Genomic DNA, 26,007 nt, shown 5'->3' with positions numbered 1-26,007 from the left:
TACAACAATAAAGAAAATATTAAAAATAAATAAAAGTCACTAGAATAAATAATCATGAGGGATAAAAAATAAAAACCAACAATTAATATATAAATAAACACAAATATATTATCTATAATTATCCAAATTTTTTTTTGAATAAAACCACCCTCTTAAATAAATGGTATTAACATCAACATAGCAAATTTCTCCACTGGGACTAATAAAGGATTCTCTCATCTTATCTTAACATGACTCAAATTGAATTGTGCCTAAAGTGTTAATTATATATTTGCAGGTTTCACGTGGACATGTTGAATTGCATAATACACATTATGTTACTTTCAATAAGTGAATGGGTGAGTGGCGCTGAATATCAACAACCTCTCTGACAGGTGAGGTGTTCAGCCAGCAGCCAATAGGATTCCTCCATAGTCCACCTGCAGGAGAACAAGGAAGCGATTGTAGTCAGCAGGATCAGAGAGGTCTCACTCTGACTGTTTATTCAGAGCTCCTCATCCCAGACTGTTGTTATAGACACTTTATACTTCAGCCTCAGTTTATTTCTCTCATGTAAGAGTTGTTGAGAACATTTCAGTCACACAAATAAGATAAAAAACAGCTGTTTCAAACACACTTATATCCTGCTGATAGGAAAAATACTCTGTCTGCGGTTTCATTTATTTCACAGTCATTTTACATTTACAGATTTAAATTTACAGACACACATTTTTTTTTAATCTGTGGGGTCTATTATATTTTGTGTATTTAAACTTGTGTGGTTAATGTTGTGATCTTTTCCAGGAATACATTTTGTTTTACAACAAATCATTTTGTAATAATTTTTGGCATATTTTTGTGGTATTATTATAACTGTTTTTATTATTCTTTCAGGCACTGATGATGTATTTCATCACGATTCTATATTCCCTTCTTTTTTTTATTTATACATTTAAAAATAAAAAGTAAAGTTTTTTGTTTACATTTCATTTTTATTTATCATTGTTGTAGGTCTATGGTACGACGGAGTATTAGGGCCACATTGAGGGAAAAAAATTATGAATAATAAAGTCGGTTTACGAGAAAAAAGTCGTAATATTACAATAATAAAGTCAAAAGTTTAAGAGAAAAAAAACTTAATATTATGAGAATAAAGTCATAATATTATACAATAGTAATTCTATGTGTTATTTTCTTTTTTTCTCGTAATATTATGACTTTATTCTGGAAATCTCAGATTTTTTTCCCCTAATACTCCGTAGCACATTTGCACTTTGGCCCTCACCGCATTAGACTTATATACTATATACTTAGACTATAAACTGTGTTACCTTCATCACAATGCTCAAATGTTTTGTGGCTCCACAGATTTTTTTTTTCTTTTGTTGCCTAACATGGCTCTTTTGATAGTAAAGGTTGCTGACCCCTGGTCTAGGCTATGTTATGTCATTATGTTATGATATATGATGCTGTTATATTATTCTATGCTATGCTATATTATATTATTATGTGTGTTACATTTATTTATTGTACATACATTTATTTATTGAAGGACTGTATACACTATGTTCACCCATTCACTCTGTATCTTTTATATCTCTATTATTGTTTTATAATTTTTCTATACCTGTCCTGTGTTTCACTCTGTTTGCTGATGTTGCTGCTTTGACACCTGAATTTCCCCTCCTGGGGATTAATAAAGGTTCATCTCATCTTATTTTTGTGTATTACAGCACAGTGACACGGAAGCAACACGTATTTTTCCCTCAGAGTGATGCATCCTGTCAGTCCGTCCCGTCTCTGCAACTGTAGTTCATTCACTTCCTGAACACCTCAGTCAGCTCCTCACCTCAGTTTTCATCCAGGTGCTCCTCTAACCTCAGCTCCGGCTTAGTATCCGGCTGACTCCCGCTTCTGTAACCCAAACAAACAAACAAACCGGAGGTCTGTGCTCCGGTTTAGGGTCTAAACTACTGTGAACCAGGGGGAGTAGAGCTAGCTGGCTGGGAGGCTCAACGTTAGCCGAGCAGCAGCAGCAGCAGCAGGTGAAGGAAGCATCGCTCCGGTCTGGACCTGACGGCGGGTAGAGCGAGCGCAGCATGGCCGCAGGGACCAGCAGCCTTGCGGGGGAGGAGAAGACAGCGAGCCGGAGTCAGAGCGACGGTGAGTGGGTCCGGAGGGACGGAGAACCGGCGGACGGGGTAACCTCACACGGCCCAAACACTCAGTCACTGTGGGGAGCTACCTGATGGGAGGACCGGCGGGAGGAAATAATATGAATGTGTTTAAATAAAGTCATAAACTGAGTCTGGTTCTGCATCAACGCTCAGAGCGGTACAGGCTAGCTAGTTAGCTGCTAGTTAGCTGCTAAGTAGCAGCTAACTAGCAGCTAAGCTAACCAAACTTAGCTGACTTAATGAGGGTTTTTATTAATAAAAGTTAACCAGAGAAGTTAACTTGTATGCAAACTAACACATGTTGACATTATTTAACATCATCACAATGTTTAATTAATGAAGATAGTGTTGTATTTGGTTTTAATTTATTTAAACTAACTAAACTAGCATGCTAGCTGAGCTGGCTAGCAGCTAACTAGCAGCAAACTAGCAGCTAAGCTAACCAAACTTAGCTGACTAAATGAGGGTTTTTATTAATACAAGTTAACCAGACAAGTTAACTAGTATGCTAACTAACGAATGTTGACATTATTAAACATCATCATGGTGTTTAATAAATGAAGATAGTGTCGTTTTGTTTTAATTTATTTAAACTAACTGAACTAGCATGCTAGCTGAGCTGGAGGCTAACTTCACTGTTTACTAGTGTAAAGCTAGTTTGTGTGCAGCTGTTAATGATTAATGATGGTAGTTAATGATGTTACTGTACTCAGTAGAGGCTGGAGCTCGACGGCTAATGCTAACACACTGATAGACAGCATTATTACAGGTGAATAAACCACCAGGTGTGTTAGTGGAGGGCTGTCAGTACAGCCCTCTGACGTCCACGTCACAGGGCTGCTGACGTGGACGTTTGTGGACGTTTGTGTGTGATTAGTCACACACACACACACACACACACACACACACACACACACACACACACACACACACACACACACACACACACACACTATTGTTTGCTGGGTCACACCTACACTTCAGTACATCAACATACATGTGCAAAGTTTACATTGATAGATTAATAACACTATTAGTAATACACACTTTGCTAATGTATATAGTAGGTGCCACTGGTGCACTTTAAACTTTAAACTTACTTTACACTGCATCCCATATACCATGTTATAGACTGTACATATTACATCTATTTATTGTACGCTACATTTTTTATCGATGGACGGTCCATTCACTATGTCCATTCACTATTTCTATTTATTTTTTATAATCTTTTGTACACCTGTACCTCTGTATCTGCGCTTTGCTGCTTTGAAACCTGAATTTCCCCCCAGGGATTAATAAAGGTTCCTCTTATCTTATCTTAGGTTATTCTATATTTATATTTTATATTATTTTATGCTAGTTGTAGTAGTCGGGTATGTTTATAGTGTATTCCAATATTCTTTATATTGTGTATTCTACTGCATAGATATATTTCTCTAGTGTTGATATTAGGGATGCACCGATCCAACTTTTTCTGTACTGATAGTGATACCTGGGCTTTGGGTATCGATCCGATACCAGTGTTTAATTAATAAGCTGTATGCCTCACTGTGTGGAAGTGACTGGGATCATTATTTTTTACGTGTAAGGCAACATCAGGCTTGACTTAAACATTGCTTTCCTAACTTTGTAAAACAAAATAATAATAACTTTATTTATATAGCACCTTTCAAAAACGAGGTTACAAAGTGCTTTACAATAAAAGCATGATAAAAGTAATTAACATCCTGAAGCAGGAAAAGCGAGTCGGTGCCGGGGCTGAAGCAGGAAAAGCGGGTTGTTGCTGAAGCGGGTTGTTGCTGAAGCAACAAATTGGTCAAAACTTGAACAGAAATTAAAATTCCTGTATATAAACATAGAACTTAATTTAGATTGATCGGCCCTATTGTCACTGATATCCGATCCAGCTATTTGTGTCAGTATCAGCCCGATGTGTGTCCTTTTTTTTATTGATAAATTAAAAAATAAAAAGTAAACAATGCAGGTTTCACAATTAGAAATAATCATAAAAACAATGTTATATTATATAAATATTAGATTATATTAGCTTTGTCTCTTTTAGCCCTGTAATTAGTTTAATTATTAGTTAATGTAAGTCGCTAAATGAATGTACTGTACAGTGTAAAGTGTTAGATTATAGAGTTCTTAGAGAAAATTATTAGGAAATCAGACCCACAAAATGAAAATGATTTTTTTTTAGTCAATCTGATGATTACTTTCTCGATTAATTAATTAGTTGAAAGCACAAGGAGACATCTTCTAATGTTTTATTTTACAGGACCAACAGTCCAAAATGAAAATGATTTTTTTTTAGTCAATCTGATGATTACTTTCTCGATTAATTAATTAGTTGAAAGCACAAGGAGACATCTTCTAATGTTTTATTTTACAGGACCAACAGTCCAAATATATTCAGTTCACAGTCAGTTAAATAAAGGCAGCAAATTGTCACAGTTAAGAAGACGGAACAAGGACTCAACGGAAATAATTAATTCATTATCAAACTAGTTTGCGATTAATCAACTAATTGGTTCAGCTCTGGAAGGAGTTACAAAAATAGCAATTTTATCCCAAACTAGAAATTTTAAAAACTTTTTTTTTTTCTGAAGAAGAGAAATATTGCTACTAAAATCATACTGAAGTAAAGTGATGGAAATCTAAAAACCTATCAAATCTGATGTAGTCTTTAACTGGAGTCTGCTGACTGACGGTCAGTTTATAGTAGAAACAGGACAGTAGAGACGGATGGAGGTTTGATCGGTGTGTTTTGGTGTTTCCCTGCAGTCAACAGGAAGTTGAAGTACATCAGCCTGGCAGTGCTGGTGGTCCAGAATGCGTCACTCATCCTCAGCATCCGATACGTACGCACGTTGCCGGGCGATCGCTTCTTCACGACGTCAGCCGTCGTCATGGCGGAGATCCTGAAGGTCCTGACGTGTCTGCTCATCATCCTGCTGCAGAAGAGATGTAAGTGGATCAGACACATGACGAGTGTGTTTAGGAAGTGTTCTGTGTATTAAATGTATATATTATATATATTCCAAAATCATTAACAGGAGACTTGAACACGTAAACACACTCAGTGGGTCCTCTTCATTATGATAACGTGTCTCTATCTCTGTCTCTGTCTGTCTGTCTGTCTGTCTGTCTGTCTGGGTCTCTGTCTGTCTGTAGTCAATGTGAAGGAAACGGCGCTCCTCCTGGTCGACTCCATTGTGTTTCAGTACAAAGACACTCTGAAACTGGCCGTTCCTTCTCTCATCTACACGCTGCAGAACAACCTGCAGTACGTCGCCATCTCCAACCTGCCAGCCGCCACCTTCCAGGTCAGACTTCATATCATCAAAGAGTTTAGAAACAAAGAGACTAAAGTCTGGTGCTTTTTTTAACAACAGCCGCTAGATGGCGCCGTGGAGCCATTTTGGACTGAAAACGCCAATGAGTGTGTCCATGGATGTATAAAGAGACTGTAAATCAGAGAATCATTTTTTTTTTTTTTAGGTAAATCAACTTCCCAGTAGGAACATTTAAATAGCCCTCATTTAAATCATTATGTCCTAAAAGTTTTAAAATGAACTAATATCTGAATCCAGAGTTATTTTCCTCGGCATAATAAACGTGCATCAGACCCACGGGACTGCACCGCCCTGCATGCCGACGTTTGACTGGCGTTTGGTAGCCGCTTTCAGTCCAAAATGGCAGAAGCGTAGCTCTGCTGCTGGGCACTTCAGCAGCAGAGCTTATCACTTCACTTCTTATCAATATACGTTCTTTGATATCATCACCAAAACATGTTAGTCTCTCAATACTGTCTGACGTCTGTCGCCCATTGGTTGTCACTGAAGACGTGACTTTGTTGGGGACTATTTTCAGCGGCGGATGAATCCACATGTGGTGCTCTAGTGAGTGTTAGTGTCAGCAGGACGGTGTATGTGGGATTGAGTCAGCATAAACTACAGTGTGTGTGTTCACGGTGATGAAGGAACAACAGTGAGGCTCACTGATATCAGGGTACTAGTTAGTAGATACATTCACTGCTGGTTGGAGTGTCAGTGTGGATCGTCTCTGTGTTCTCCGTCAGGTGACGTACCAGCTGAAGATCCTCACCACCGCTCTGTTCAGTGTGATGATGTTGAGGAAGTCTCTGTCCAGAGTTCAGTGGATTTCTCTGTTGCTGCTGTTCGCTGGAGTCGCCATCGTTCAGGTACGTCCCCCTCACCTTCAGCTTCACCTGTTGGAGGAGTCATTTCAGATAAACACTGGTTTAACGCTGGTTACTGGCGGTAAAGTTTGGTATACCGGTTCGGTCCGACCCTACTGATCAGTAAGTGAAGTGATTGATTGACGATAGATGTTATTGATGCTCTCCCTCTCAGGTGCAGCAGGAGGGGAAGAAGGAGGCGTCGGTGGCGGACAGCTCCAACCAGAACTACATGGTTGGTCTGGTCGCCGTGGTGATCAGCTGCCTGTCGTCCGGCTTCGCCGGCGTTTACTTTGAGAAGATCCTGAAGGGGAGCTCTGCGTCCGTCTGGATGAGGAACGTGCAGCTGGGGATCTTTGGCATGGCGCTCGGCATGCTGGGACTGTGGTGGAAGGACGGCGACGCCATCGCCGAGCACGGCTTCACGTTCGGCTACACCAGTATGGTGTGGTGCGTCATCTTCAACCAGGCGTTCGGCGGGCTGCTGGTGGCCGTGGTGGTGAAGTACGCCGACAACATCCTGAAGGGCTTCGCCACCTCCTTCTCCATCATCGTCTCCACGGTGACGTCCATCTACCTGTTTGGCTTCCACGTGGACCTGCTCTTCACGGCGGGGGCGGGGCTCGTCATCGGCGCCGTCTACATGTACAGCCTTCCCAAAGCGGCCGGTGGCTCTTCGTCCCCGAGCGCGTCCTCGTCTTCCTCGGCGTCTTCGGCGTTGCCGAGGACGAACGAAGGCGCCGAGTTGGAGGCGTTTCTGCCAAAGTCAGTGCTGGTGAAGTGACTCCCTCTATCTCTCTGTCTCCTGCTCTCTGCAAAGGTCTCTCCACCTCCTCCTAACCTCCTCACCTTGTCCTGAACTCCTCCTGATCACCTGCTGACCTCCTCCTTACCTCTCCCAGATTTCATGACCTTCTCCTGACCTCTTTCCTCCCTCTGACCTCCTCCCCTCCTCCTGAGACTCTGACGGCGGTGGAGAAAAAGAGGAGGAGACTTTATTTTCTTTCTTCTCTTTTTTATAAAACTTCTCCCTTCTTTCCGTTTCCGTCTCTGCACTCCTGAACTCAAAACAAAGACCTCCCCGCTTCCTTTTTTCCTCCTCCTGTGATGAAAAGGAGAACAGAGGAGTCGATGAAACTAACATTTGGTTTGTGACGGGGAGGAGAGCCGAGACTCACTTTCCTGCTCCTCTACTGTGACTCTGAACTTTCTCCTTCCAACTCGAGGAGGAAGAAGAGGTGAGGAAGGAGAGCAGCGCTCCTAACGTCTGGTTTTAACTCTGCTTCTCCTCCCACCTCCTCCTCTTCCCTCCCTAAACACTAAACACTAACCTCTCCTCTGTCCTCCTCCTCAGAGCTCAGGGAGGCGTCGCGTCTCCTCCTGCCATCCACATCACAGACTAACTGCTCAAAGCACAAGAGGAGGTGGAGGTGGAGGAGGAGGATAGGAGGAGGAGGAGGAGGGGGAAGGAGCTGTCTGTCTGTTTCCTGTCTCGCCCTCTCTGCCTTAACTTAACTCTTTACTTTACTAACTGAATGAAAGAGGAAACGCCTTACTGTTCGCTGAGTATTGATTCTAGTTGTTACTGCTGGAGGAGAATTTGCAGTTTGATCGGATGTTTTCACTGAGCATTCCTCAACATCCATTAAATGTTTATTATTTAATGATTATTTTCATTGATTTGATGAATCATTAGTTTAAAAAGTGAATTAAAACAGTGAAATATCTCAGAGTCCAACGTGACGTCTTCAGATGTTTTGTTTAGTTCGACCAACCGTCCAAAACTCAAAAGAGATTCTTTAGATTCACTGTGACATAAACAGAACATGTGAGACATTAGAGGAACTGAGACATCGTCCTGTCGGGGTTTATTTCACAACAATGACCCGCTAACTGTACATTATCCCGCTTATTACACGGCTTCTTACTGAAGAAATCAATAATGTGACACAAAAACGGTCCACCAGAGAACTCCGCCCATAGCAACGGTCCGTTATACATAGCAACGGTCTGTAATACATAGCAACGGTTCGTTATACGTAGCAACGGTCTGTAATACATGGCAACGGTCTGTTATGAAGAAATAACAGACCGTAGAATGCCGTGATTGACCGATCAGAATCTAGTATTCAACAAAGCCGTGTAATAAACTGAAAGAAAATCCACAGAAGATGATCGGAAGTTTAAATTCTCAATAACCTGTATTATTTTCTCATTATTATTGATGAATGAACGTTTCAGCTGGTCGATGAGACTGAACGTCTGAAGAGTCACTTTGGATTCTGGGAACTAAACATGTTCTGGGATCAATGAGTTGATAGAAAAATAATAATTAAATATGATTCAATAATGGAATCAAAACTTTATCAGCTGATTACAACATTCATGTTTTTCACTGTTTTTTTAAAATGAATAATTGATTATTGATTGAGCGGCTCAGTGAAAACCGGTCGCAGGTCAAACTCCGCTTCCTGTCCACGTTGAGACGTTTGTGCTCGGTGCCTTTCCTGCTCATCTGTACAGAAGCCATACGATAACGTTAACGTGTACAGAGAACATCCAGAACTGTTGGTTGGTGTGAGGGACACAAACAGCTCCCGTCTCATCTGACCTCTGACCTCAGATGAGTCTGACGGGGGTCTGATAGGGTGGCGGTGCTCGTTGATTGGAGCACCTTTTTTTTAAATGAATGAACCTAATAATCATTATTCTAAAGTTCGTCCTGCTGCAGGCGTCTTGTTGAAGAAGACGTCCTGCGCAGGGCGGCGTCCTGAATGTCTTTCTGTCGGTACGGCGGGCGAGTCGGTAGCTCGGAGTCGAGTTCGTCCGCTGAGCTGCTTCCTGTTGTTGCTGTTTGACTTTGGGAGGAGGGGTTGGGATGTTTTTGTCTCCAGACGGCTGCAGGAGGTGACGAACAGCCGACCGCCAGAGTCTGGTTACAATCCACCGCGTTAGAACCAGATCAGCATGTAGAGACGGTCCGTTTGTTACCGAAGCACATTATAATCTGAAGGCAACGCCTCCGGTATTACCTGATCAGCTTATTACCTGATCTATTCACTGATAAAGTCTTTAGTCTGGGGCATCACAATTTCTCGAAATTTTATCAAAATCGCAGTTTGGCCTACTGCTGTTGTCAAAACGCAGGATGAGGAAATCGCAATATTTGTTAAAGCTACAGTAGGCAGAATATTTTTGGCATTATTGGGCAAAAATTCCATAACAACCTTTCAGCATATTGTAATTCAAGTGTTCTGAGAGAAAACTAGACTTCTGCACCTCCTCGTGGCTCTGTTTACAGGCCTTATAAAATCTAGCCTGTGACGGGAGACTTTGACCAATCACAGGTCATTTCAGAGAAAGAGAGCGTTCCTATTGGCTGTGCTCCAGCTGGTGGGCGGTGCTTTGTATTTCCTCAACTGATCGCAACATGGCTGCCGGGTCACTATCTTTCTCATTTTACAGCTAAACAGTACACTACAAGATGTTTCTGAAGACGTTTGAGGAGAGAAATAGGCATTACAGTAACAGAATATTGATTCACATTTGATCAGCACTGAATAGTTTGACCGTTTATTCGGAGTTCGCGAGTGATTGACAGCTGCTCAGAGACGGCAAGGATCCAACTCGGCTCTGATTGGTTGTTTTCCTCCGGTCTGTGAAGTCTTGCAGATGCTATTAGGAGCACCGGAGGACACATGATTGTTTCAGATTACCTGTCTCATGCATTACTGTCAGGATATAGTGACTGTTTTATAAAAATAACTTTTTTTTTGGATTTCATGAAATGGAAAATTTAAAAAAAGTATTTTATAATTAGATATTTCAGCTTCACGGAGAAACGACAAATATTTCCTTCATGAAAACAAGGAAATGAGTCATGGTTAATTATCTTTCTGTAGAAACGTTCTTCATCTCCTGCAGACCGACGTGGAGACAAAACAAAAATGTTTTTTTTTCTCCCAAAGATTTTGTGTTTTATTATCATAAGAATCAAAAAGAAGTGAAGAAAAGACGATATTTTTTTGTTACTTTCTGTTTTTGTAAAGAAAAGAAATCAGTTTCTGTCTTTTGGGAACTTTAAAACTATATTAATATATCATTTATTTTTTATTTAATGTGGGAATGAGAGGTTGATCTGATGGTTGGTTTTGTTGTTGGGTGGTGGAGGAAGAAGAGGAAGAGGAAGCTCTCAGATAGAGACTTTATCTGGTTGTCGTTGAGATTTTAGGATTCAGCGGTTGCTTTGACGGCGAGTATGACACTATCCGTTAGTATTATAATCAGAATGAAGTTTAGTACGAAGCTGATTCATTATCTCCATCACAAGTTAATTATTTTATCTCACAACGATGACGTTGTTTTCTCCAGATAAATATCCCGAGAAAAAAAAGAGGAACAAAATATTAAACTGATCCTGTTATCTCAAATACATAAATAGTGTTATCCGTCTGTCCATACTGGAAAAAAAAACTTGAGATTATGAGATAAATATCTGAATTATCCCAAGATAACGAGACCTCAACATGCACACACTATTATAAATTAGACATATCAGCTGGAGATAATGGGATCAACATCATAACACTCGATTTATCGTGACGTGTAATAAATATCTGATGAGATAATTCGCATTATTTAACAAAACGAGAGCATCTGTGCTCACTAACGCAACGCAGAAATGTGTCTTTATCTCGAGATATCGCTAGAATAATCTCTGGATTATATTGAAATAATCATCTCCACAAAACAGCATTTAGTTTTTTCATGAAAGCAACATATTTATCTCGTTATACTGAGATTACAAGTTAATTATGTGGGAATGACAACACATTTTTATCATAATCTCAAAATAATAATGTCACTTGTTTTAGGGGAGTGACAGGAAAACTATCTGGAGAATCAAGAGGCTCAAATACTGATATCAGGATGATTATCTTCTCATGTCTAGAAAACAACATATTTAACATATAATACTGAGATCACAAGTTAATGATGGTATAACTCATCTCGTTCGCACAAGAAAACAAAAGGTTGTTTTTTGCGAAATATTTCGTTATCGCTGGATTATTTTTTTAAATAACAGGATAAATATCTCGGGAACACAAAAGGTTGTTTTCTGGAGATAACAAGATAAATATACCGTTGTCTTGAGAAAACTAATATTGAAATCCCAATATTCTATTTTGTTTTGTTTTATTTTATTTTTATTTTATTTTTATTTTTTTATTTTTTTTGTTATTGTAAAATGTAATATATTAAATTATATATTAATGAAAAGATATTGGGATTATTATCTAAATAATGACAACCTGATTTCTGGTTTAAATTACATATTTTTCTGATTATCCTGAGAAAACAACCTCTGATTCTCCAGATATAATTAACTCACCGCCTCTAGATAAAATCATTTTACGTCTGCTCTCCGTTGAATAGTTCGATAATCTGTTCAGTAAAATATCACATCCTGTTTACACTAAGTATTAAGATTGAACAGATACTAAAAGAAGCAGCTGCTTAATTTTGTTTAATTTTTTTTAATAAATTACACAGATTTTGTTTTTTGTTTTTCAAAAACAAACAAAAAAATCAAACAAATTTTTGAAATTTGTGCCAAACTTTAAAAATTGCAGATTTAATTTTCAGGACTCAACATCCATAATTCCACTTTTCACCGTCTGGAGCGCCACCTGCTGGCAGTTTAACAAAAATCCTGTAAAATTGACTGCAGTTAGTGTTATAGTCTGTTATTTCTCCGACTGTCTGAGGGATGTTCGGTGTTTCCTGATTGGACGCTGCAGGCGGAGAACTGTCCAATAGGATCCGTACAGGATTGTTTTCAACTTCCTCTTCCTGTCTGGACGTTTGTGTTTGAGGGATTGTTTGTTAGTTTGCACTTGATTGTTGACTTGTACCAATGCCTCTGAACCTGTAAATACTTCTTTTGGTAAAGTTTTTTATAAACAAGGACATGGACTCAAACACTTTGGAGTTTGTCTTAATTTGTAGGTAAATTATAGTAAAACTATCTCAGGTTGTTTCCTTCAGATTCACTTTATTTCTTTTTTCTTCTACACCTCTGTCAGTTTCCACTGAACAACCTGTTAGAAATAAATCTGGAGAAGAATAAAGCTGAAATATTTGAGAATAAAGTCGAGACGTTTGAGTAAAAAGTCGTATTATATTAAAAAAAGGTTGTTAGATCACAAGATTTTAAACTTGTTGAAGTAAACCGGTAAGAAAAGTTTATTTAAAGTTACCTGATGACAACTTTATTCTCAAAATATTTCAGCTTTATTCTTTAAATCTTAGATTTATTTGTCTCTAATACTCCACAATCTAAAGAAACTGTTTGTTTTCCTCCTAAAAGAAACAGTTTTTCAAATTCAACAAAACAACTACCTCTCAGATATGTAGAAAAACAAGTAACCTATTTGAAATTTCTTTGGAATTATTGCCAAATTACCCCAATATTTACCTCAAAATTGATCTAAAATTACTTTATTATAAACATTATTTAATAATTATTTTCCGCTATTACCCAATAGCTGATCATTTATTTAATGCATTTAATATTATAATAATAAATGTAATTTATTAGCAAATAACTTCTTTGAAATGTCTTTAAAAAACTCCCTGAATCATTACATTAGCTATCAGCTACTACCTGCTACCAGAGCAGCGCACCGCCGCTTCTCAAGGTCCTCTTTTAACCATTATATGCTATATAAGTGTCTAATTATTAAATAATGTTATAACAGTCATTTTCGATTGATTTTTGAGGTAAATATTGGGGTAATTTGGCAGTAATTCCAAAGAAATTTCAAATAAGTTACTTGGTTACTACGAGGAAAATGAAGCGTTACCGAAAACACTATTGGGTATTTCTCTCCCCTGAACTCGTCCTCTCAGGCAGAGCCGTGTTTGACCCCAACGAGCTCCACTAATCAAAGCCAGATAATTTCTAACCGCCTAAACTAACCTTATGATTTCTGGAGCTGTTGGGACAAACAAACTGATCTGAGAAGACCTCATGTGAAATGTCAGACTGCTCCTTTAACGTTAAACACAATCAACAAAGCAGATTTTACACAGCGGACATTTTGACTCTCAGCCTGTTTATAGAGAAAGCTCAGATTTCACCAACTCCAACACAGCGGCACTCAGCCGCACATAATTAATCTTTTAACTTTATTGACTAAATTTCATGTTCATTAAAGGAAAATTACAGATAAAAAGCCGAACGTCTGCTTTCACCAACACTTCATCGACTCGATCCAAAGGCTGTTAGAAATATGAACAACCTGTTTTATGTTTAAAATCTTTGTTTGAATTAAAACTTATCTGTTTTCATTTTGTGACAAATTCAACTTTAATTAATTTGTCCATAAAGAAGGAAAACCCTGACAAAGCAGGAAACTATAAAACTAGTGGAGAGACCCGTTAACACAACAGGAAGTCTAACCTCTTCTTCTTCTCTGCTTGTGTCTGTCCTCCAGGTGTTCAGGTAAACAGAAAGGGTCCTGAGTGACAGACGGCTGTCTTCATCCTCCCTGCTGACGCTAATGCAGTGTTATTATGGTACTACAGTATTATTATTATGGTACTGCAGTATTATTATGGTACTGCAGTACTGAACTGTGTTATAGGTACTTATTACACGGCTTTGTTGAATACTCGATTCTGATTGGTCAATCACAGCATTCTACGGTCTGTTATTTCTTTATAACAGACCGTTGCTATGCATAACAGACCGTTGCTATGGGCACAGTTCTGATCTCGGACTCTGGCGGACCGTTTTTGCTCCAAATTATTGATTTCTTAAGTAAGTAGCCGTGTAATAAGCGGGATAATGTTCAGCTAGCAGGTCATTGTTGTGAAAGAATCCCCTTCAGGGCGAAGCAAGACCCTCCGCATTGCGTCGTCATAACTATTATTACTGTGGCTCATCTCAGCTTCCATATAAATATTTATTTATGGTTATTTAATCTTTACAGTGTTTCTGTTGTCGGCTGAAGTTTTATTTTTACTTCACTGACCTGCAGTTTTATAGCGTCAAATATGTTAAACATAGTTGAACCCTTCAATTTAAATCTTTAAAAAAAAGATATAAAACATACGAGGTTGTGATATGGAAGAACAATCATACCAGGAAAAGAAATAAATAGATGAAATAAAAAGTGTTTAATGTTAAAAGTATGGGATAGTAAATTAAACATAATGACATAAATCAAAATGAATTCTCTCTTATTTAGAACCTGATAATCTTGATTTACCATATAGTATACCGAGTATGTTAACTTTTATCACAAATGTTTTACATATATACGGAGGAGTGGAATATCCATCATTTCAAAATAAAACTTCTTATTCCAAAATGGATTTTGGAAGTAAAAAATTCAACAACTGTTTTTGTGAACATTTCTTCCTTAAATTCAATTAAGAGATTTATTTTTAAACTGAAAACTGACCTGTAAGTAAAAATCATGACATAAACCAAAATTGTGACTTACAAAGTCAAAATGATACTAAATATACAAGATGTGATTGTTGGTGGAAATGTGGATATTTTTAAATCAAAATGTCTTAAATGTTGATTTACTTCGTCAGAATTTAGACTTAGTGTCTTTATTTTTATTTGTTTGTTTTTTTAAAACAAGTGGAGTCTGTCATTTCAAAATAAAAGCTTATCTTGATGTTTAACATTTAAGAAAGGAAGTCATTCAAACTGTTTTACATTTTAAATTAAATCAAGAGAAAACTGACTTTAAATAATAAAGTGAAAATAATGATAGTTAAAACTGTGAGATTTTAAATATATAATATTAATAATATATAATAATATTTCGACTTACAAAGTCAAAATTATACTAAATATAAATGATGTGATAGTTGGTGGAAATGTGGATATTTTTAAGTCAAAATGTTTTAAATGTTGATTTACTTCATCAGAATTTAGACTTAATATCTTTATTTTAATTTTATTTTTAACAAGTGGAGTATCTGTCATTTCAAAATAAAAGGTTATATTGATTAACATTTAGGAAGGAAATGATTCAAACTGTTTTACATTTCAAAGTAAATCAAGATGATGAGATTTACTCATAAATTAAAGAGAAATCTGACTTTAAATAATAAAGCCAAAATAATGAGATGGTTAAAACTGTGAGATTTTAAATATATAGTAATAAAAATAATATTTCGACCTACTAAATCGAAATGAGAAGATTTACTATATGAAAATGTCGAAATCTGAGTCAGTGTTTCAAAGTTTAAAGTATTTTAGATTTTTCATCTTTCTTTTATTGTTTTTGTTTTTTTCTGTTTAGTTTTTACATCTTATACATTTCAAAATAAAAGGCCATATTTATTATTCCTACATGGATTTGAAACTATATATTTTTTTTAAAGGTGAAAGTCTGTAACACTAAAGTGCCTAAGAGCAGTGATGTGATTTAATTTCAAAGGGAAATCAACCTAAAGTGACCTTAGCTTTTATTTTGAAGGTTTACAGTTGTTAATATGAAAATGTGTTTCTTTTTGAAGACGTATTTTATCTTCAACACTGTAAAGCTTTCTCTTCACCTCGGTGCCTTAAAGTTTCTGTTGTTGAGCTCCATGTTGTGAAACTGAACTTTATATTTGTTAAATGTAAACATTAAAGTGGATTCTGTTCTCATCAGAAAGTTTGTACGTTTTGGTTTTTAGCTTTTGTGAAGGAAAACATCTCTGTGAGATTAAACTGGCGATAAAAAACTCAAAAGATTTGATGAACGCAGGTCAGTTTGGGTTTTTTGGTTGAATGTTTCTTTTAAAGTGCCTCAAAACAAAACAATGAAATTATTTCAGTCTGTGACCCAAACCGATTTTTAATCTTTACAAATCTGTAAAAACCTGTTTGTTGTTGTTGATCATTTTTATTCTGTAACTTTATTAAATCTGTTATGATTCAGTCTCATCACTCGCAATGTTTTATTTTATCAACTTTAAATTCAAGAAAAGATCATTAATAATTCAGATTATACAACATTAAGTTTTTGTTCACACGTTTTATTCATAAGAATTTAAAGTCACATTGTGTCCGTCAGGTGAGAATATATTTAAAGAGTTGACTTCACAGATCTCATAGTTCATATTTTTATCATGAAGCTGTTTATTTTATTTTGTTTTATTTTCTCAGGGTGACAAACAGGTGACACATTAACACAAAATATGATTATGATTTGAATATGATACAGATGTTTTCGTCTGATTTTGTTAGTGGAAAGTATTGTGCGTGTTTGTGTGTGCATGTAGTGTATGTATGGAAGATGGAACCTGCCAAAATCAAAAATCAATAAATGACTCGATAAATAAATGTTATTAAATGTAGCAAAAATAAAATAAAAAATAAACGTAGCCATTAATTAATTGATAAAATGTGACATAACTTGATATTTGTTTTAATTTGCTTCTTTATTTATTTATCTTTGTATTAATTTATTTATTCTTCTGTTTAATTTTCCCTTTTATACATTTATGTATTTATTTGTATTGATATTTAAACGTATTTATTTTTTATTTATTTGTTTTATTTATTTATTTTTGCATTTATTTATTTATTTGCTTCTTTATTTATTTGTCTTTGTATTAATTCCCTTATTTATTTATTCTTCCGTTTGATTTTCCCTTTTATCAATTATGTATTTATTTGTATAGATATTTAAACGTATTTATTTTTTTATTTTGTATTTATTTGTTTTTTATTTATTTATTTTTGCATTTATTTATTTATTTATTAATTTATACACAATTTTCCCTTTGCACTTCATCCTTTATTTATTTCCCCAAACTTCTTTATTTCTGTATTCTTTTCTTCTTCTATCTTAAATGTTGGTTGTAGTTTGCATTGGAGCCACCAGGAGGAGACAGCGACTGTTTCAGTGTTGGAGCTTCACTGGTTTCCATCCTGAAGAGCTCAGAGAAGAAGAAACAGCAGCAGTCTGCAGGTGGACAACAGGTCAGTCAGGAAGAAGTAGAGGAGAAATCAAAAGATCTTCTTCTGCTTCTGAGGAACTTTCCAGTTTCAACACAGTGCTGGATTTTAACAGACTGAAAGTAAATGTTGAGGTCACCCAACTGGCTGGAAAACAGCTGAAGGGAAACATAAAGAAGTCAGGTATTAGCCTGCACCTCCACACAATGCCAAGTACTTCCAGTCTCTGCCAGGTATTAGACAGCACCTCCACACAATGCCAAGTACTTCCAGTCTCTGCCAGGTATTAGACAGCACCTCCATACAATGCCAAGTACTTCCAGTCTGCCAGGTATTAGACAGCACCTCCATACAATGCCAGGTACCTCCAGTCTCTGCCAGGTATTAGCCAGCACCTCCACACAATGGAGGTATCAGCTAGGACCGTTCACTCATTCAGATTTTAGTTGCAGCCCTCAAATATTGTCCTGGAAGTTAAGGTTCCTGTTCATTTCCAGGTATTTGTCCTCATCTACGAGTATTTTGAATCCACAATACTAATAATGTCAGACTGTCACACAAAATACAAGATATTAACCCAAGTCGTCAAATCCCTACCTGCCAACCAGTTGGCTCCAGATATTAGTTGCAGCCCTCCAAACATTCAATCATTGCCAGGTATTAGTCAGAACCCTTTATTCCATGTCAGGTTTTAGTTAGGGTCCTCTAAACAATGGTATTATTAAGGCCCTCCACCAGACATTTCCAGATCATGAGCCTACATCATTAGTCAGGTTTTTATCAGGACACTAGTCACTTCTGGGTATTAGTCAGGTCCCTCCTATCCACTGACGCACTGTTTTCTCTGTTTTCTCAGGTCTCCAACTGTCAGTCTGTACTGATGAAGAAACTCTGAGAGGTGAGTGTTTAAAATCTTCCTAAACTGTGGAGGCATTGTGGGGCACGGACATGTGAAAGGCCTCTTGGATCCCTTCCAAGGCCTCCACCATTTCTGACGTCAACAAACACGTCACAACTCATGAACTCTGAGCTTTCAGAAACGTTCCACTTACGAGGTCGTGAATATGACAAGAGGAGGGCGTTCATATGGACTCTTCTCGTGAACAAGGTAAACACCTTTACTTTTAGCTATTTCAACGGTTTACCCATTATGTTTAGCTAACAACTTTAACTGTTTATCTATTACTTTAAGCTATCTCAACTGTTTATCCATAACGTTTAGCTTTTAGATGTGATCTTGCGTCGCCCTGAATGGATTTATTTCACAACAATGACCCGCTAGCTGCACATTTATCTCACTTATTACACGGCTACTTACTGAAGAAGTCAATAATATCAAACGTCCCGCCAGAGGTCCGACACCAGAACTTTGCCTATAGCAATGGTCTGTTATACATAGCAACGGTAGGTTACTGCTCAGTACGTCCGAAAAGATACATACTACTGTTTATTCACACAAAAGTATTCTGAACGATAGTACAACTATTGAGTATGGAGTGCATATAGTATGCAATTTCGGACGAAGCCATATAGTATACAAAGCTGGACGGTCTGCAAAACAGATAATGCACACAGTGCACTTTCATAGACTAAGCTACTGGAGTTACCCTGCACTATACTCATTTTTAACAGTCTCTTCTGCACTATATACACTTTTTTAATAGTCGTGTATCACAGCGGTTACCCTGCACAAATACAAGGAGATGAAGAAAACTGTTAAAACTGAATATATCTGGTATATTTTTTTGTACTTTGTACTTTGCACTACTAACTTTTTTACTGCCTTTTTACTAACATGTTTTGCACTATGGAACTGGGATGCTGGAAACTCGAATTTCCCTCGGGATCAATAAAGTTACTATCTATCTATTGATCCCCATGTCACAGCAGCAGTACCTGAATGCACCACATGGTGCAGAGAATACTGCAGATCACCAATATACTCACATCGGAGTAACTGTGCGTGTGCATGTGTGTGTGTGCATGCACAAAGGGTGGATGGGGGGGACCCCTGTGACGTCAGAGATGTAGATCAAAAAGGAGGGTTGACTCGTGAAGGTGGAGAGAGGGAGGAGTTATCCTGATGACGATACATACTAGATAGATTGATAGATAGATAGTAACTTTATTGATCCTGAGGGAAATTCAAGTTTCCAGCATCACAGTTCCATAGTGCAAAACATGTTAGTAACTGTTAATTCACACAAAAGCATGTCGAACGATAGCACAACTATCGACTATGTAGTGCATAGTATGCGATTTCGGACGAAGCCATCTAGTATACATACTGATCCCCATGTCACATGCAGCAGTACCTGAACGCACCACATGGTGCAGACAATACTGCAGATCTCCAGGATACTCACATCAGAGTAAAAGTGTGTGTGCATGTGTGTGCATGTGTGTGCGCGTGCGCGCGCGTGCATGTGTGTGTGCATGCACAGAGGGTGGATGGGGGGACCCCTGTGACGTCAGAGATGTAGATTAAATAAAGGAGGGTGGAGAGAGGGAGGAGTTATCCTGATGACGTAGAAAGGGGGCGGGATCGTGTGCGTGACATCACTCTGAGCAGCCGCTTCTCCTTTTAAAGCCGCCGGACGGACGGAGGGACAGACAGACAGACAGACAGACAGACAGCAGCACTTTAAATACCCCGCAGCCTCTAACGGGACATTTGACAGCTGAGACGCGTTCACGTCTCTCCGGACATCCATCCTCCCTCTCTCTCTCTCTCTGTGTTCTCCTGTGATGGAGCTCCTGGATCAGTTCCTCCAGAGACCTCTCCTGCTGCTGCTGCTGCTCCGGGTCTGAAGCTGCTCCGCTCGGTGTCCTCCTCCTCTTCTCCTCCGTCCTCCTCGCCGTCCTCCTCTCTGTCTCTCAGCGGGCCTCCGTCTCCTCCGTGACTCTCTGTTCTCATGCGATTCTTCAGACTCACATTCAAGTGTTTCGTGGATTGTTTTTGAAGGTCGCCGTCCCGTCGTTGGTTTAATTCTCTTTATTTTTTATTTTAAAACACATTTTTTTTTTTTTAAATCATTATTTTCGAATAATCTCTCTTTTCTTTGGATCTGAGAAAAGAAATGTCTCCAGATTATTACTAGACATTAATTAAATTCGTCTGAATAAAATTGGATTAAAAAACCAAAACGACCATTAAACCTGCAGCTTTGCTGAGAATAATAATAATAATCTTTATTATTATTAATGAAGGAAACAGAGAATAGAGATCTGAACGGGACGGAGCTGGACCTGCTGCGGACTGACTGACTCATCTGTTTCTGACTGAGTGGTTTGTTACTGGGAGGAAGAAGAGAGAAGAAGAGAATCAGCTTTTAAAGGTACAAAAAAAACTGGTAAATTAAATTAAAGGGAACATTGAGACTCTGATTAGTTTTTGCAACCAGTACGAACTGCTCCTTTAAACTGCTTTTTGGGGAGGAAGTGATATCAAGTGAGATAAAGCTGCAGGAATTAAAGGGAAGCTAAGAGAGAGAGGTTTTGAATTACTGGGTTTGTGACGGGTGTCTAACTGGGAAAAGACAAAAATCTTGCCAGAATTAAAGGGAGAAGAGACTGAAACCAGTGCAACCAGTGCTGACTTACTGGTATCCGACAGTTAGGAAGAATCAGATTTTATACTGAAAGAAAAAGAAGAGAAATAAAAAAAAAAACTGCAGAGTTAAAGGGAGAAGAGACTGAAACCAGTGCAACCAGTGCTGACTTACTGGTATCTGACAGTGAGGAAGAAACAGATTTTAGACTGAAAGAAGATTTCAAAGTTACAAAAAACTGCAGAGTTAAAGGGAGAGTTGAGACCGACTGGTTCCCGCCCGTGATGGAGAAGCAGGCCCTGCCAGCCTCCTCCTGCTCTCTGGTTCTCCTGGAGGAGACCAAGAAGAACCCCCTCCCCCTGTCCAACGGCAGCGGCGGCGGCGGCGACCGATATGCCGCCACGGCCTCTAACGGCAGCCTCGTCCCGCTCACGGCAGCGGTGGCGGGGTCCGGCGGCGCTTGCGGCGGACCGGACCGGAAAGTGGTGACGGGGCCAGGATACCCGGAGCGGGAGACGTGGACGCGGCAGATGGACTTCATGATGTCCTGCGTGGGCTTCGCCGTCGGACTCGGGAACGTGTGGAGGTTCCCGTACCTGTGCTACAAGAACGGAGGAGGTGAGTGTTTGTTTTGTTTTTGTGAGTGACAGGAAGTGGGCGGGGCTTGAACTGGGAGGGGGCGTGGTTTCTGCTGACTTGTTTTGAAGCTGTTTAGCATGTTTGGTGAAGACGCGTCTGTTATTGATCAGAGTGGCAGCAGCAGGTTCAACTGATCAGCTTTCATCACATGTGTGTGTCTGGGAGGGGGGGGTAGAGATCCTGTTACCGGCTCTGGTGTTTCACTATATATACTGTATGTTTTCCTACGAATGTCCAGCAACACATGTTCCACTCGTTACATGCAAACAGTCTTTTCAAAATAAACTTCCATCTTCACAAAAGTTTGTGGTTTGAGTAACTTAAAGTGATCTGGCAATCTGGAAGATTTTAATCTAAATAAATGTGTCTGTTAAATCACTATCTATCGCTGAAGGAGGCAACACAATAGTGATTGTCTGCCACTTCTGAAATCTATGTAGAACGCTTGAGAAGTGTAAACTCTAGGGCTGTGTATTGGCAAAAATCTGGTAATGCGATATGTATCATGACACAGGGGTTACGATTCAATATATTGCAGGACTGTAAGCAAGGCCATATATTGGGATTTAAAAAAAAAAAAAAAAAATCTAATTTTAGGAATACTGTCATAGTATAAAGAACACACCGCCATATGCATAAAATCTGAGTAGATTTGTTTTTCTTTGAAATTATTCTGTCTTTATTATTTATTTAAAACTCAAATTAATGGAGAGGAGGAATCATCCCAGCACCCCTCTCCTCTCCCCTCCCCTCCTTTCCATCTCCTTCTCCTCCTCCGCTCTTCTCTCCCCCTCCTCTTGTCTCTCCCCCTCCTCTTGTCTCTCCCCCTCCTCTTGTCTCTCCCCCTCCTCTCGTCTCTCCCCCTCCTCTCGTCTCTCCCCCTCCTCTCGTCTCTCCCCCTCCTCTTGTCTCTCCCCCTCCTCTCGTCTCTCCCCCTCCTCTTGTCTCTCCCCCTCCTCTCGTCTCTCCACCTCCTCTCGTCTCTCCCCCTCCTCTCGTCTCTCCCCCTCCTCTCGTCTCTCCCCCTCCTCTCGTCTCTCCCCCTCCTCTCGTCTCTCCCCCTCCTCTTGTCTCTCCCCCTCCTCTCGTCTCTCCCCCTCCTCTCGTCTCTCCCCCTCCTCTCGTCTCTCCCCCTCCTCTTGTCTCTCCCCCTCCTCTTGTCTCTCCCCCTCCTCTCGTCTCTCCCCCTCCTCTTGTCTCTCCCCCTCCTCTTGTCTCTTTCCAAACTAAAGTTCACCAGCGGAGACAAATAGCTGAGAGAAAGAAAAGAGATTTGATTCATCTCACCTGAAAAGGTCTAAACGTTCACACACACAGAGAAAGGAGGAGGAGGAGAGAGAGAAGAGAGAGGAAGAGGAGGAGGGGGGAGAGAGAGAGAGAGAGAAGAGAGAGGAGGAGGAGGAGAGAGAAGAGAGAGAGAAGAGGAGGAGGGGGGAGAGCAGAAGGTCAGACTGGTGTTAAATCACTGTAAAGGTTCAGTTGTCTCATTAGTCTCTAAAGGTTTTCTCCTTCTCACCTGATTCATCAAACTGTCTCTTTAAAGGACAGTCTGTCCTCCCCTTCAGTCTGTCCGTCCTCCTCTTTAGCTTGTTGTCCTCTTCAGTGACTCCTGCCAGTGTCCTTCAGTCTGTCCTCCTCTTCAGTCTGTCCTCCTCTTCAGTCTGTCCTCTTCAGTAACTCCTGCTAGTGTCCTTCAGTCTGTCCTCCTCTTCAGTCTGTCCTCCTCTTCAGTGACTCCTGCTAGTGTCCTTCAGTCTGTCCTCCTCTTCAGTGACTCCTGCTAGTGTCCTTCAGTCTGTCCTCCTCTTCAGTGACTCCTGCTAGTGTTGATCAGTCTGTCCTCCTCTTCAGTGACTCCTGCTAGTGTTGATCAGTCTGTCCTCCTCTTCAGTGACTCCTGCTAGTGTCCTTCAGTCTGTCCTCCTCTTCAGTGACTCCTGCTAGTGTCCTTCAGTCTGTCCTCCTCTTCAGTGACTCCTGCTAGTGTCCTTCAGTCTGTCCTCCTCTTCAGTGACTCCTGCTAGTGTTGATCAGTCTGTCCTCCTCTTCAGTGACTCCTGCTAGTGTCCTTCAGTCTGTCCTCCTCCTCAGTGACTCCTGCTAGTGTTGATCAGTCTGTCCTCCTCTTCAGTGACTCCTGCTAGTGTCCTTCAGTCTGTGCTCCTCTTCAGTAAAGACTGAAACCTCTGAGTGTCCTTGAACACACCAGCAGCATGTTTTTTGCTATCAGCTACAACACTCAGAATATCACACATGTATTTATTACCTGCTGATGAACACAGGTCAGTGATGACCTTTGACCTCTCGGCTCCTTAAAGCTGTGACCTGAAGCCCCTAGAGGGTCCGCAGAGGGTCATACAGGGTCCATAGCTGCTGATCTACCTGTTAACCTGCAGTAGCTCTGACGTCACTGTCTCCTTACTCCTGTCCTTTCTGTCTTCGTCATGTCCTTCATCATTTCGTCCGCTTCCTCCCTCCTCTCCACAGAGTCACTCAGATTTATCATCCTGCAGCATGTGTGTGTGTGTGTTACTGCTGCAGTCACCCCATCAAGGACAATGCACGCACACACACACACACACACACACACACACACACACACACACACACGCACACACACACACACGCAGTGATTCTCTGCTCCACCGATTATAAAATGACCTGCAGCTCAGTCAGTGTTCATCTTTCAGAGATCAGCGGCCACAATACACTCTGTGTGTGTGTGTGCGTGTCCGCGTGTGCTTCTATATTTGTGAGGACCAGCTTGGGGTTTAGACCTTGTCAGTAAGGACATTTTGTCCAGTCCTCTTCATCAGCGTTCACACTTCACAGATTCAGTTCACACAGATTCAAATGAACTAGTTCACGTTCATTTATTCTGTTGTTCTGTTTTCCTGGTCGACGTTATGGCGTTTGATTAGTCTTTTAGACTAATTTGCAGCATCCGGTCTCGTATGGGGCCCATTATTGTAGCAAAACTATTTGCAAATGTGTGTGGAGAGTTGTGTAACTGTTAATCAATCGGTGTGTGTGTAGTCAGATTTGTAAATGTGTAAAATAATCTCTAAATGTGTATTGAGATCTGTGAATGTTTCATTCACCCCCAGTTCAATAAACCTTGAGCTCTGATTTATAACAGCTTGAGTTGAGTCTAGTGACCCTTGAAGAGTTTCCAAGGGTTATTGAGGGTGTTCCAGTGGTCCTTGAAGAGGTTCCACGGGTCCCGGAGAAGGTTTCAGAAGTCTTGGAAGATGTTCCAGGTGTCCTTGAGAAGGTACCAGTTATAGTGATGTTATACTAGGAGGGCTTGAGGAGTTCCAGGGGTCGTGGAAGTGGTTCTAGTGGTCCTTGAGGAAGTTCTGAGGGTCCTTGTTGGGTCCCAGTGGTCTTTAAAGAGACCCCAAAGGTCCTTCAGTGGGGGATCCAGGGGTTGTGGAAGTTGAGGAGGTTCTAGTGACCCTTGAAGAGTCTCAAATAGTCCTTGAGAGAGTTTGGTTCTGATCAGAACGGATCAGCCCCGACTCTCTCACTGGTCAGTTGAGGCATTCATGCTTTGCTGCACGTCGCCATGGCAATGAACCTTTGCTCGGGGTCAACGGTCAATGGACGGATACATTGTGAGCTTGTGTATGTGAATGAAGACAGGCTGCCAAGTGTGACATCATCATCCCTCTCGCCACGTGGATGAGAGATTAACAGGAGTGGCCTGTAATCTTTTAATCCTGTTGGCAGACCTCACTGCTCCTCCTCTCCTTGTTTCCTTTCCTCTCTAGGACTCTAGGGGTCCTGGAGGAGATGTTGGAGGTCCTTGTGGATGTTCCTCGGGGCCTTGACACGTTTCCAAGAGATATCAAGGGGGTTCTACCGGTCTTTGAAGAGGTTCAGTGCTTCCTTGAGGAGGTTTCAGGAGTTATTGAGGGGGTTCCAGTGATCCTTAAAGAGTTTTGAACCCCTAACAAGTATTGTGTAGAGATGTTTTGATATAATTTTTCCTTCCCGATATTGATTCTGATACCTGAACTTGTGGTACCAGCGTGATAAATATAATATCTTCTGCGCTTTTGGGTTATCTTTGAGGAATTTATCTCGGCGTTGGAATTGGGTTTCCAACGTTTGCTGCTGCGGTCCGTCCCTTTTTTTCCCCTTTGCCTGGGTGAAGTCGTCGTGCTCTTTCGCCTGATGCGTCTTCAAGTGTTTATAAGATTGCTGGTGTTGAAACACCCCTCGAAACGGAAGCCTTACATACTGCTGTACATATTGCCGTTTTCCACTGTGAAATATTACCAAATGGCTGACATTTTCCTTACTTTGACTACCGTTACCAAAGAACATATATTGCCAAGAAGTGAAAGTCAGTTGTTCGTTCCATTGCAACATCAGCGCCCAGCAGCAGAGCTACGCTCCCGCGCATTTTGGACTGAAAGCGGCTACCGGACGGTGACAATGGTCAGTGCATAGACTGGTGTACTCATCGATACCCGA

General features: G+C 40.0%; 2 protein-coding genes and 2 long non-coding RNA genes across 5 annotated transcripts in view; 3 read left to right on the top strand and 1 right to left on the bottom strand.

The window, feature by feature from the left end:
* Window positions 1-1,769: 1,769 nt before the first annotated feature.
* slc35a2 (solute carrier family 35 member 2) lies at window positions 1,770-16,318 on the top strand. 2 transcript variants are annotated; one of them, XM_074644869.1, is made up of 6 exons: window positions 1,770-2,142; window positions 4,944-5,126; window positions 5,334-5,485; window positions 6,241-6,363; window positions 6,536-7,125; window positions 13,860-16,318. In XM_074644869.1, exons 1-6 carry the CDS (start codon window positions 2,079-2,081, stop codon window positions 13,885-13,887), a joined length of 1,140 nt encoding a protein of 379 aa, XP_074500970.1. In that variant the 5' UTR covers window positions 1,770-2,078; the 3' UTR covers window positions 13,888-16,318. The 2 variants fall into 2 exon arrangements, with proteins under 2 accessions (XP_074500970.1, XP_074500969.1); XM_074644868.1 differs by lacking the exon at window positions 13,860-16,318 and adding an exon at window positions 7,715-9,645.
* Window positions 11,244-12,342, top strand: LOC141773152 (uncharacterized). Its single transcript, XR_012595021.1, has 2 exons — window positions 11,244-12,059; window positions 12,092-12,342. It is a non-coding gene; the product is annotated as an uncharacterized LOC141773152 (long non-coding RNA).
* Window positions 11,882-12,202, bottom strand: LOC141773151 (uncharacterized). Its single transcript, XR_012595020.1, has 2 exons — window positions 12,087-12,202; window positions 11,882-12,053 (listed from the first exon to the last, which is right to left on the bottom strand). It is a non-coding gene; the product is annotated as an uncharacterized LOC141773151 (long non-coding RNA).
* A 3,566-nt stretch (window positions 16,319-19,884) lies between the features above and the next one.
* slc6a8 (solute carrier family 6 member 8) overlaps window positions 19,885-26,007 on the top strand; it is a 35,959-nt gene continuing 29,836 nt past the window's right edge. The window contains exon 1 of the mRNA XM_074644950.1: window positions 19,885-21,504. Coding sequence (XP_074501051.1) covers window positions 21,171-21,504 — 334 coding nt within the window. The 5' untranslated portion in view covers window positions 19,885-21,170. The remainder of the gene's footprint in view (window positions 21,505-26,007) is intronic.

Source organism: Sebastes fasciatus, chromosome 8 (genome assembly GCF_043250625.1).
Source record: "Sebastes fasciatus isolate fSebFas1 chromosome 8, fSebFas1.pri, whole genome shotgun sequence".
In the NCBI taxonomy this organism is placed as follows: Eukaryota; Metazoa; Chordata; class Actinopteri; order Perciformes; family Sebastidae; genus Sebastes; species Sebastes fasciatus.
This window is presented reverse-complemented; position numbering and strand designations above follow the sequence as displayed.

Bases quoted from the DNA above. Each gene is read 5' to 3' on its own strand.
- slc35a2 (XM_074644868.1), top strand. From the start codon at position 2,079: ATGGCCGCAGGGACCAGCAGCCTTGCGGGGGAGGAGAAGACAGCGAGC. The intron at 5,127-5,333 runs GTAAGTGGATCA...GTCTGTCTGTAG, and splicing joins CATCCTGCTGCAGAAGAGAT to TCAATGTGAAGGAAACGGCG. The intron at 7,126-7,714 runs GTCAGTGCTGGT...CCTCCTCCTCAG, and splicing joins TTGGAGGCGTTTCTGCCAAA to AGCTCAGGGAGGCGTCGCGT.